At 46.4% G+C, this 12,981-nt stretch overlaps 1 protein-coding gene and 2 non-coding genes across 3 annotated transcripts in view; 2 read left to right on the plus strand and 1 right to left on the minus strand.

The window, feature by feature from the left end:
* Nucleotides 1–12,981, plus strand: part of Ccdc162p — a 252,570-nt gene that overhangs the window by 215,912 nt on the left and 23,677 nt on the right. Inside the window, exons 38-43 of the mRNA XM_023722322.1 lie at nt 5,433–5,582; nt 6,215–6,268; nt 7,717–7,884; nt 9,780–9,932; nt 10,608–10,739; nt 11,891–12,043. Of these exons, the coding sequence (XP_023578090.1) occupies nt 5,433–5,582; nt 6,215–6,268; nt 7,717–7,884; nt 9,780–9,932; nt 10,608–10,739; nt 11,891–12,043 (810 nt within the window). The remainder of the gene's footprint in view (nt 1–5,432; nt 5,583–6,214; nt 6,269–7,716; nt 7,885–9,779; nt 9,933–10,607; nt 10,740–11,890; nt 12,044–12,981) is intronic.
* Nucleotides 1,939–2,042, plus strand: LOC111818410. The gene has a single exon (XR_002822403.1). It is a non-coding gene; the product is annotated as a U6 spliceosomal RNA (small nuclear RNA).
* Nucleotides 2,614–2,715, minus strand: LOC111818420. The gene has a single exon (XR_002822413.1). It is a non-coding gene; the product is annotated as a small nucleolar RNA U13 (small nucleolar RNA).

Below are 12,981 nucleotides of genomic sequence, written 5' to 3' on the forward strand. Positions count from 1 at the left end.
TGTTCAATCCCCACCAGCACCAAGAAAAGAGTCCCCTAGAGTAGTCAAGGTCATAGAGTGGTGGGCACCAGGGGCCGGCTGGGAGAGGACAAGGGTAGGGAGGTACTGTTGAGGAGAAACAGAGACTCTGTGTGGTAAGCTGGATAGAGAATGTGAGGTGAAAGGACAGTGGTGATGTGTGCACATCGTGAATATACTCAGACCTGTACGCTTAAAGATGGGTAAGGTGGCAGAACTTGTGTGAGATCTATATTGAGATTGTATATTAAAAATAATAAAAACAAACCACTTCGCTCAACCCACTCTTGAGATGAGCTCTTGTGGAAAGAAAACGTGGCCATGAGCGGGAGGGCACATCCATGTCAGCTACAGAGGAAGTTCAGCCAACACTGGAGGAGGTTTGTGCAAGGCCACCAGGGCTGGAGTTCTGCACCTCACTACTATGCCTGGCAGGCTTCCAGCCTCTTTGGGGTCACCTGCAGTGACAGGGAACTCACTCTCAAGCTGTCCTTGCCCCAGGTACCTTTAGCCAGCACCTACTAAGTGGGGGTTCAACCTCCCCTCTACATGTCTGCCAAGGATCCTCTATCCCTATGCCACCACAGATCAGGGGATAGGCCTCCAATAACGAGCATTTGGATGTCTAGGGCAGCTCCTCAGAAGATTCCCGAGAGCTGTGGCTAGCCTGGAAGCAACACGGTGCCCTCTGTAAGGACAGCAAAGCAGATGCCTGCTCAAAGTGGATTATGAGCCATTACCTTCCCTCCAGAGGGTGGGCTTCATGCCAGGACTCAGGGACTAGGCAGCAGGGCAGGCAGGTGCCTCACTCACCAGCAAGCCCCGGCAGAGCAAGGCTACACACCAGCATACCTGCAGGCCCTGCCCGGCTTTAGACAGGATGTCGCCATTTCCTGCTATTGTTCTCTAGGTGCACCTGTGCCATCCTGGTCACTCTTCTGTAGATTGAAGGTTGTCTAGACCACATACAGGGACCGTGTCCTGAGTGCTTGTTTGGATTCGTGCCAATGACTGTGTTGGGTCTGAGCAGCCACTTCACAGCTAAAGCCCCAAGCTTCACTGAAAGCCCACACTTGCACTCTGCTACTCTGTGCTAATTGCTTTGATTTTGTTCCATTTGTTCCACTCTTTGGACCTCTGGAGGTCTTTAAACGTGTGGACTTGCATGGTCTAGCATGCCTGTTCTCTCTGCTACACGTTGGCCTCCCTCCACATTGTCATCATTAACATGGGGGATCATGGGGCAGGCTGGAGCCCCTGCACAGCCCCTCGAGGGGCCCCCACACTGCATAGTCTCTCAGTGACCAGGAGCCATCTGGCCATCCTGTCACCTAGCCTGTGTTCTCCCTGTTTGCCTGCTCAGATGTCCGACTGAAGCAGCACCAATTTTTCTTGAGCCCGTGTTGGCTTCTCATGGGTTTTGCTTTATCTCAGTTTCAGAAAACCAGTCCTTCCTAATCAGTTCTAATGTCTTGTCCAAATTTTTTTATACCAAATACCCTGACTTGAAGAAGCTGAATTTTCCAGAACCTTTTCATTTGTATGCCAAGTGTTACTCGCTCATTCAACAAGCATTTATCAATGTCCTCCTTTTCTCTGGACACTTTGTTGGACATACAAGCAAAAGGTATAGCACCTGCTCTCAAAGAGCTGTGGACAGGTATACAGCAAATCCGGAGGGGGACACCCAGGGTACTGCCTGAGCTCAGAGAAGGGTTCCTGGGAGTGGTGGTGCTTGGGCCACATCTAGAGGTACTCTTAGGAGCTGGCCAGAAAGAGAAAGACAGAGGAGGGTCTGTTAGCTAATAGAGGAACTGGGCAGGGAGCTAAAAAAAAGAAAAGAAGGCTCTAGAAGTTGAAATGAAAGTGTAGTGCAACAAGATAGAAGTAATGCAGTTAACAAAAAAAAAATGCTACAGGGTGCTCGCTTTGGCAGCACATATGCTAAAATTGGAATGATACAAAGATTAGCATGGCCCCTGCGCAAAGATGACACACAAATTCACGAAGCATTCCATATTTTTCTGGACTATATTGGAATTTCCGTTTTGCTGAATTCACCTTATCTATAAGATTTAAATGACAATGGAATATGCTTCTCTGACAAAACTAAACAAAAAAGGGGGATACAAATGAACAACCATTTTGTATCTGTATATTCAAAATAGGATAGATATACAGCTACATTCTCAATTCAATGAATAGAAAGATTTGTTTTAATAGTGTTTGTGGACAGGATATCATGTCTGCGTCTTGTACAATGAATAACCACTAAGACAACAATATGCAATGTATTAATTATTGAAACTGTCCTACTAATCAGTTTTGAAACTGTCTCATTGTTATTTGTTTCTCAATAAAATTATTTAAAAAAAAAAAAAAGAACAGAAAGGGCCAGAGAGATGGCTAAGTGGAATAAGCACTTTCCTGACAAGGGCAAGGGCCTGAATTCAATCCCCAGTTCCGAAAAATAAATAAATAAATAAATAATAAAGAAAAAAAAAAAAGAAAGAAAATGCTACAGGGTCTTTATGATGACAGTTTGCTAAAGGCGAGACCTGTGGCCACAACCACATAGACATTTTTTTTTTTTCACGTCAGACTGGTAATGTGCCCACGTCATAACAAAGTTTGAGGGAGGCACATCCCATGCATAAGGCATGAACACCCAGTCATCATGTTCAGGAAACGAAGGATTGACATAGACATTTATTTTTTTTTATTTTTTGGCAGAATTGGGGATTGAACTCAGGCCCTTTGCACTTGCCAAGCAAACGCTTATTCTACTGAACCATCTCCTCAGCCCCCCACTTAGACATTTCTAATGGTTTTTCCAAATGAAAACTTGTTTCTTAGGCAATATAAAGGAAATGATTTTTGTGCCTCTTACCTCATTCTGGAGTTGTAAGACGTATCATGGGTGCTGGTGCAATGTAACAAGCAATGGATTTTAACTAGCATGTGGTTTGGAATACATATTTTTAAAAAAATCTTAGTTTTTTTCTGTTCATAATTTCAAACTTTCATAAAGTACACCAAGAATTTCATAAATTTGTTTCCAGTGAATTGGTCTTTTTGCTATAGTGGGTCATTGAATACAGCATTTATTGTTCTTTCTTATGTATTTAGGACAGGATCTACAGGGTCTCACTATGTAGATCACACTCCTAGTGACACTCCTGTTTTCAGCCTCCCAAGTGCTGGGATTACAGAGGTGTGCCACCACATCCAGTCTCAATCACCTGTCTCAGCATGCCCTGGGGGCAGGGCTGGCATGCCATGCCACATTGGGGATTGAACCTGGCCACTGAATTCTACCTAAGCATACACTTTAGTCCACTGAGCTATCTGGCCAGCCCTTATTGTTCTATAAATGGAAATTTCTGATCATATGGAGAACTGACACTTCAATTTGCAGTGTCTTCTTTTATTGGACTGGATATGTTAATGTTTTTTCTGAATAATATTGACAGTTTAGAAGAGAAATTCAGTGAAATAAACCTAATATTTATTCATTGTGATAAATTAATTATTTGCTTAAGAAAACCACTGTGCATAGCTTTTGATTTTTTTTTTTTTTTTTTTGTGGAACCTGGGATTGAACTCAGGCCCATGTGCTTGCCAGAGGAGTGCTTATTCCACTGAGCCATCTCCCTGGCCCCCTATAACTCAATTTTGACATGAGTTAACTGTAGAATCTAAGTTTACCTCTGAGGACGGGCCAAATAACTCAGCAGATTAAAGCCCCTGCAGTAGATGCAAGGGCCGGGGTTCAATCCCCAGGGCACGCTGAGATGGTAATTAAGACTGGGCCTGGTGATGTGTGCCTGTAATCCCAGCACTTAGGAGGCCATAAACAGGAGAATCACTGTGAGTCTGATCTAGTAGTGAGAACTTGAACACCCTGTAGACCTTTCCCTAAATACAGAAGAAGAAAAAAAAACCAAAACTATAAATCTACCTCTGGAATATACTAGATTATTTTCAGTGCTTGAAAATACCCTAAAGGTAAATGGCTTGGGAAGATGTCATATAATTTTAAGTTAACCTGCATGCTGTAAATGTGTTTTATGTCTAAATAAAAAGAAAACATTTTGAAATGTAAAAAAAGAAAAAGCAAGGAAAGGCAGAGGAAGGAAGGCAGGGTGACCCAGGAAAGTACAGCAGTGTTCAGAGGCCCCAGGCAAGTGGGCAGGGCTAGTGCTCCCTTCCCAGGTGCCCATTCACCAAAGTCTGGCCAGTCACTTCCTTTCTCATACTAAGCTCTTCTACCACACAGAAGTCAGGGTGCAAGTGAGAGAACCTGCAGTTCACTTTGCTTGTGTTTGTTCTCCTTTTGTGTTTGTGTTTATCTTAGAATCTTGCTAGGTTGAGCTCAAAATTGGGATACTCCAGCCTCAGTCTTCTCCTGAGTGCTGGAATTACAGGTATGCGCAACCACGCCCAGTGTCCTGTTGCTTCATGTGGACAACTAGTGACAGCTGTCCTGCTGCTCACCTTCCAGGGGCTGAGTGGGGACCAGCAGGGTGCTGAGGGACTAACAGCCGCTGAGCAGGGACTTGTGAGAGTGAGCCAGGGCGAGTTGGAGCCCTGCCCCCAGCTGCCTGGCCCTGCTCATTCAATCCAATGGGAGCAAAGCTTTCCATTTGATCCACTGCCTTTCTGATGCATCCTTTCAAGCTGACACAGTCAGTGCCTTTTACAAAGTAAGCCCGGCATAGTAGTGCACACTTGTCTGAAGGCAAGAGAATTGCACATCTGAGCCCAGCCTGGGGAACTCAGCAAGAACCTAGTTCAAAAGAAAAAAGAAAAGAAAAAAAAAAAAAAATGGCTGAAGAAACAGCTTAGTGCACAGGCTGTGGGCTCAGTCTCTAGTAATATAAACACACACACATACATGCATATACACACGTGTGTGGGCACACATACATCTTTTGATTGGTAGATAGCTTGTATTTTTATACATATAAAGACCTTCACAATACAATACCAGGCCAGAGGTGGGAACAGAAAGGGATCACACTGTAAACTCTGGGTTGGGGACAGTTCTCCCAGGAGGCCATGCTTGTGAATAGAACTCAGAGTAGTCAGTGAAACAAATTCAAACCTGGCCGTCCAGATCACTTCGAAGGTCTATCTTTCAAGGTCAGAGAATTCAATGCTGCATTTTAATAGTTTGTGATCTGACTTAGAACTTTTAAATATTTAGACAAAGCACAAGCCAGCCTCCTCTTGAACTCTTGAACCTGGTCCTGCGAGTGCTTAGAGCACAGGCTCATGGGTCCAGAGCCAACATTTTGGTGCATAGGGGAAAGAAAAGTGTCTGTGCCCCTTGGCACCTGTGCCCTAAGCCCTGGTGTGGAGAGGCTGCTGGACCCGTGCTGGAGCTGCTGCAAATGTGCCCTGCCTTGCAGATCACTTTCAGGAAAGACCACCTGGAGGCCTGCCTGCTCTCTCTGGGCTGTGATGTGATGGCTCGAGAGCGAAGCAACTTTGAGAACTACTCCATGTGCTACGAACATCTGCTGCAGCACACAAGGCAAAGGCTGTGCCAGAGGGAGCGGGTAGGCACCAGGGAGGGAAGGAGTGGCAGGCATCAGGGAGGGAGCAAGAGGAACCCAGGGAGGGAGTGGTGGGCACCCAGGGATGGAGTCGGTAGACACCCAGGGAGCCCACAGTGGGGGAAGGTGGAACCCTAGATCAATCAGAAGAGAAAGTAAAACTGTGGGATGGGGAGTAGGGACCATGAGGGGTGGTTCTTGGGCCTGAATTGAGGGGTTGGTTATCTCAGATTTTTACTCCTTGATAGCTCATTTTCTTTGTCTCCAGTATCTTTAGTTGCAATCATGGTGGCCCCAGCAACAATGGGTTGTGTGCTTTGGAGGCATCGAGCAGGGAGTACAGGAGATGATCCACAGTGGTCTATCCCTTGGGGAAGGTGCCTCAAGGACCTTTCTTCGCCCATGAAACCCAAAGCATCTTGTGCTGTTCCTGGTGTAAATATAAAGTTAGCATCTTTGAGGAGATTGTCTCTTCAGAATGCATTTCATGGGCCAGTCTCACTAATGAGATGGCTTCCAAATGCGGCTCTCCTGAAACCTGGGGGATGTGGTGTCAGCTGAGCTTCAGAAGGGTCATACTCAATGGGCTGACAGAGTTTTTTCAATTTGGCTGTGCATTGGTTTTCCCTTCTCAGGAGCTAGAAATGCTACAGAAAAGTCAAGATCCACCTGAAGATCATGCTGGTGAGGTAGGTCGGTTCCTGCCAAAGTCCTCTTTTGCCTCCCCACGTCTCAGAGCTGGCCGGGATGGGGCTACCAGGTGTCATTTGCTTGAGTGACCTATAGAGTCCATGTCCAAGAGGCTTGTACAGAAACACCCAAGGAGTGTGTTGTCACTGTTGGTGAGCACGCCTTCGGGAGGCTTTCTTCCTTTAATAGTTTATTTTGAGGGGTGGAAGTTGTTTTCAAAATTGGGGTGGGATGTGTTGCTGTTGCTGAGGAATATTGTTTACTTCCTTTGGAGGCCAGTGAAAGTTCATTCCAAAAATAAAGAGGTATGTGGGTGAAGGTGTCAGAGGAAGCCTGTTTGGAGATAAAGGTCAAGACAAGTGAAGGGTTTCCTTCAACTGAAAAGTGCATATATAGCAATTCCTCGAGGGTCGTCTACTCCATCATCATCTATTGAGCATGCGCTCCTGGGTCTGGTACTGCAGTGAGACCTTCAAAGCAACCTGAGATTCTTCTGTCCACATTTGCACAAGATATCTTTCTTCTTCATTAGATTCAAAGAGAAGTGCAATTTCTTCCCCCCACCCCCCCAGCCAGAGTCTCACGATACAGGTTATGCTGGCCTTGAACTTACTTTGTAGCCAAGGCTAGCGTCAAACTCAGTGACTCTCCCACCTCAGCCTCCCAAGTGCTGGTATTACAAGTGTGCATCACCATGCCCAGCAAGAAGCGCAATTTTCTGTACCAATCTATAAGGAATTATTTTCTTCAGGAGCATTTTGGCTGTGTGTGTGTGTGTGTGTGTGTGTGTGTGTGTGTGTGTACTTCTGCTGCTAATGATATAGAGGAAAAATATGTAATTCCTAACCTTCTAGATGCCAAATGTGCCAAGTTTGTTTCCCTGAAGTTGAAGAATGAATTATAAGGAACAACAGAGGCTAAATGTAGGACATTTACTCCTGTGGTAGGAGTCCCCAGTGGATTGCCAACAAGTGCGCTTCATTGAGGTTTTGTAGAGCTAAGTCATGAGGTGTGGATACATCATGGGTCAAATTATAATCAACCAATAAGATTGCAAGTGTAGCCACTTAGCTAATATCGATTCAGTAGTAGCAAAGGCATATGGATGACATCATTAACCTTGATTGATAATTTATAGTCTTAGTCTTGTTTTTCACTTTAGTTTTCTTGGTTTTAGTCTCATTCGTAGTGGGTGGGAAAGATGGCTCACCCCCTAAGGAGACAGTGGTTTGTCTATATGGGAGATGTCAAAAGGGTAGTGCCAATCATCTACACTTCCAGTTCGTTTACCCCTTGGGGAAGTATGTAAATCTGACCACTGTGACCTTAATCTTCTTCAGTGCACCTGTAGCCACAGTTTTGCTGTGTTCTCCTCTTCTGCACTGGGGGCCCAGCCAGTCTGACCACCGGTACTCTTTCTACCTAACTTCTCTATCTGTAATCCTAGGTTGCAGAGCTCAGTCATGATCTGATCATGGAACTCACTGGGCTGAGAGCTCAGCTCACAGACTTAAAAGAGGAGAACCTGAATCTCAAAGAGAAGATTAGAAAAGAAGTCCAAGAAGAATATGAAGCATTAGTCCAAGCTTTATTTGCAACCTGTCTGCACATAAAAGTGAGTGTCCTGTGGCAAACCTGAGGCTGCACCAAGGACTCAAAGAAAGAATGGACTCTAGTCCCAATAGTCTCTGGGCAGGAATTTCCTAGATGTGGGTTTCACTGGGGTAGGGAGGGAGAGGTAGCTAGAGGGGTCAGTGGAGAGGGGAGGGGAAGCGGGATGGGAAGGAGAAGAGATGACTGTCATTCTCCCTTGGATAATTTAGGATAGTTTAAGTGTTCACTTTCACACCCTCCTGCCGGTTGCTATTGTTGCCACCTGGGTGTGTTACAAGCAGGGCCACTTTCTGCTCCAAATCCAATCCCCATCACCACCATTCTTCCTGCTGAGAAGGACTACCCCACTGGGCAAGCACAGTGGGGAGAGCAGCTGCCACCTCCTGGGAACTTGCTAATAAGCTTGAGAACAGGGATCAGCCTTCAGAGACTTTCCCAACCTCCGTGTGCCCACCAGCCTTTCTGCACAGCCCCTGGCCTATTGTTAAGGAATGGTGCCGGGCCTCCAAATGATACAGGGGAAGTGCAGCTCACCACCTGCTAAACATCCGATGCGCTGAGTTCCTGTTCCTCCAAAATCAAAGAATGGATTCTGAGGAACCATGGAGATTAAGAATAGGAAATTTTATTGAGGAAAAGACAGTACTTGGCTACGACAGGAGGGGATCCGTCACCAAAGAGCGATCCCAGGAGAGGCGTGTGTGTACCCTTGTGTCCACAGCACTGTGGAAGCCAGGCCTTCTCTTCCCATCTCCTAGCAGCTGTAAGATAGATGCCCATGCCTGGGAGCTTGAGCCAGCTGCCTTCAAGAATAAACTTGCCTATAAGTTCAAGTACACAGCCCCAAATCATCACTTTCTCCAACCCAACACCTTCCCTGCCCTTCAAACCAACCCCTTTTGGGCCCTCTGTTTCCCTCCTCTCTCTTTGGGGTCCCAGACAGGTCTCTAGGATTGTTAACACACAATCCCAGGAATACTTTGCCTTGGCCCACTATTCCAGACAGGATTAGAGATTTCCTCTTATTGGTAAACTACAAGCACTTAAAAGATCAAAACCAAAATGCACTGGGCCTAGCACTGCCAGAGAGGGATGAACACACAGTGAAGACAGGAATTTGCTAAGCAGTCTTTCAGATGTGAGATTGTTGGGAGTTTTCTCAAATTTCTTTTAGCTTATGACAGATTTTTTTTTTTGCGGTACCCGGGATTGAACTCAGGACCTTGCACTTGTCAGGCAAGCACTTATTCTACTTGAGCCCCAGATTTCTAGATAATAATAAGTTCTTAAAAGTGGACCCTACTTCTCCCAGGCTAAAGTAGTTCTCTCAAGCCTCCCAAAGTAGGGAACCCCTTCTGTGCCAGAGTAGGGAACCCCAAAAAGATGGTGCCACCTCCATTTTTTCCTGGCCTCATCATCGAGCTAGCGCACCAGAAGCCAGAGGCTGTAGTTCTCTGGACAGAATGATTCCTTGAGAGGCTTCTGCTGGAGCTTGTGATGGAAGGCAGGCCACCTATCTCTCCTTCTCCTTTTCCGTGCTTGATGGAGCACCCCGTAGTAGCTCGGCTATGGAATCTGTGGTCAGATTCTCCTCTGAGTCAACCTGGCAGTAAACCTGCTCAGCTCAGCCTTTCGCCCACCTCCCTCGGGCGATCCAGTCAGCAGGATTTTCATCTGTGCCTTCTCACCATTCTCTGCACTGGGTTCCCAGCTCCAGTCACCTTGGAAGTGACCAGCAAGGTGCCCAAGGGAACTCAGAGGCCAAGGGATGGTGCTGGGGAAATCGCAAGGGGATTTTCTATGTGAAATCACTGCCAGAACTTAGGTTTAGAAGGCAAAATGGCTCTTGCTCCACTGTCCTTCCTGCCGTCTTAACCCGAGCCTGTAATTTTTCAGGACAAGCTGGATGAGAATCAGCTTCACTTGGTCCAGAATGTGCGCGAGCTCATTGGCGAAGTCAGAACAGAAGGGATGGCCAGCATGAAAGAGCTAAAGAAAAGATGGGGGTCAGCCAGACCTGACAAGGGACTAAAAGAAAACCCAGTCAAAGTACGTGCTTTTATTCCACATTTCCCCACTGTTCACTGTTAACAGACCTATCTGGTTTCCCTGAGAACACACTGCACTGGGAATAGTGGCACATGCCAATAATCCCAGATACTTCGGAGGCTGAGGCAGGAGGAACACAAAACCAAGATCAGCTTGGACTACAGATAGAACCTTGTCTCAAAAAAAAAAAAGCAAACTTGGGGCCGGGGAGATGGCTCAGTAGAATAAGCGCTTCCCTGGCAAGTGCAAAGGCCTGGGTTCAATCCCTGGTTCTGCCAAAAAATAAAAAAGTAAAAATAAACTGGGTGTGGTGGTGCACACCTGTAATCCCAGCACTCAGGAGGCCAAGGCAAGAGGATTGCTGTGAGTTCAAGACCAGCCTGGGCTACAAAGTGAGCTCAAGGCCAGCATGAACTGCATAGTGAGACTGTCTCAAAAAGACAAATAAACAGAGGCTGGGGATGTAGCACTTGCTCAGTGTGCACAAGGCCCTGCAGTCAAACCCTAGACTGCAAAATAACTAAATAACTAAATTGATAGTAAAGAAATATAGATGCCTGGGACTCACTGCCATCTGTCCTCTCTGCAAGGCCAGTGCCCGCTGTTAAGATTCATCCCTGTCCTCAGGGCTGAGTGCTGGACGGAGTCTTCTCTGAAAGTGAGCTTTGTTGGCAGGAGCAGCTGCAGGCCCTGGAGCAGGACAATGACCACCTGACCACCCTGCTGTGCACAGCCAGGAACCTGGGCCGCTGGAGGCTGGCCGCGCAGCAGGCTCACTTCCGGGGCCAGCTGAGCAGAGCAGAGAAGGTGAGTGCACCCGAGTGGGCAGCCCAGGGCCCAGGGATGCTCCCGGCTCCTCCAGACTGTGGCCATGGCTAGGACTCTGACAGCTGGCGACTGTTCCTGGGAAGAAAGTCTAGGGAGAAATAGGACAGAATCAGAAGCAGCTGCAAGGAAGCACAGAGCAGAGAAGGGAGCACAAGGGAAAGAAAAAGATGGAAGAGAGATTTTATCCAGGACTCAAGGTACTTCATACACATGCCACCTGACTTTGGGTTTCATGGGCGATAATCTGAAGGACATGAAGTGATGAAATACTAAGTGGAGGCTCTGCTTCAAGTGGAAACCAAAGCTCATACAGACAAAGGAATGGGAATTTCCAATTACTGTTTCTGACAGTCTTTACTCTGAATTGGTGCCATTGTTCATTAGGGTCACAAAAGCAGTGATCCTTGAGACATCTGTTCTACCTGGAGTTTTTTGTTTGTTTCTTTGGTTTTTGTTTTTTAATTTTTTTAATATTTATTTATTTATTTATTTAACCGGGGATTGAACTCAGACCCTTGTGCTTGCCAGGGAAGTGCTTATTCTACTGAGCCATCTCCCCAGTTCCTGTTTGTTTTTTAATTAATTAATTAATTACTTTTTTTGGCAGAACTGGGGATTGAACTCAGGCTTATTCCACTGAGCCATCTCCCCGGCCCCTGCAGTTTTATTTTTTAAAATCTTTTATTTGTATTAATTTGTTTACTTTGTATAGATCTTGTTACACAGCTCAGACACGTAGTGATCCTCCTGTCTCAGCCTCCCCAGTGCTAGGATTAGAGGTATGTGCCACCACATCCGGTACTGGTGACTGGGGTGTGAGGCCAGCACAGCATGTGGTACCACGGTTTGAACCTGGGTCCTTGTGCTTGCCAGGCCGCTATCTTCTCAGCCCTCTATCTGGAATTTTATTTTATTATTATTATTTTTATTTATTTATTTTTGGTGGAACAAGGACCAGGGATTGAACTCAGGCCCTTGCGCTTGCCAGGGAAGCACTTATTCCACTGAGCCATCTCCCCGGCCCTCTACCTGGAGCTTTAAAGGAGAGCAGAGGATAAAGTGCTTCCAGACACTGATTGTGAAACTAAAAACATGGAAAGGAAACTTATCACCTACCTTACTATTGACAGGAATCTATTCAAAGTAAAAAAGAATGTTTGAACATCAAGCTAATGGCTGAACAAGAAGCCGATCTGTTTCGTCAGCAGCTACTGGCTCTCAGGCAGGCCCTGGCCAGTGCTCAGGCTGAGAATGCGAGGCTGAGGACGCAGCAGGAGAAGCAGGTACCTTGGCCTCGGTACCTCCTCCCCACGTAGACTGCAAAGCTGAGCCGGCCACATGCGCAACACTGCGGCTGTCAGGAGCAGCTGGCAGGGCTGCATGGTGTAAAGCCAGGCAGATGGCACACCCAGGAAAGATGTCCCTGCCCTCAGCCTCCCTCTTCTCCCCCAGGAGGCTTTTATTCTTACTTGTATTTGGCTCTGATGCAAAGATATTACTCATCAGGATCAACGCACACTTCAGGACTGAGGTCTCGCGAGTGTGGGCTTCTCATGCTCCTAGCCCTCTGTCCAGGCGCAGGGAGTGTGTCCCGGCTGCTGTATTAGCCCTGAGCGGAGAGTCCCTGTCCTTGCTAGGGAGCTCTGCTGTCTTCCCTTCAGAAGCCGGGCTGCTCAGTGGAAGATGGCCTATGATAAAGCGCTTTAAGTTTAAGCTTTTCACAATCATGTCAACCACCTGGCATGCGTGAATCAAGAGACTCTAGGTTTAGACCCCTTTATTTCATAAGAAGATGCTCTGAAATATGCCTGAATCCATCAGAATAAGCTGGCACCCCACATTCATCCTAGGCTTAGAGCTAAGTTTAACTACCAGCCAAGAAAGTGGTGCATATGCAAAGCATGAAATATAATTTGTGCTTTTGTGCACCCTGGTTCTTCCATGAGTAGCTTCAGATGAGTTGGTTCTACAAAGTCCTTGGTAAGCTCTAAAGACACCATGCAAATATGAATAATCATTGTTAGGATTATGACTAAGAGTTGACCTCTTTGTATTCTTAGAAGTGCTATTGATTTACAAAACTTAGGGACAGGACTAAATTATCACTACTCTTTGCTCTTTAGAATATGGCTTCGGGGCCAGGGAGATGGCTCAGTAGAATAAGCGCTTCCCTGGTAAGTGCAAGGGTCTGAGTTCAATCCCCGGTTCTGCCAAAAAAAAA

The sequence above is a fragment of the Octodon degus genome, unplaced genomic scaffold (genome assembly GCF_000260255.1).
Source record: "Octodon degus isolate 3935 unplaced genomic scaffold, OctDeg1.0 scaffold00090, whole genome shotgun sequence".
NCBI lineage: Eukaryota > Metazoa > Chordata > Mammalia > Rodentia > Octodontidae > Octodon > Octodon degus.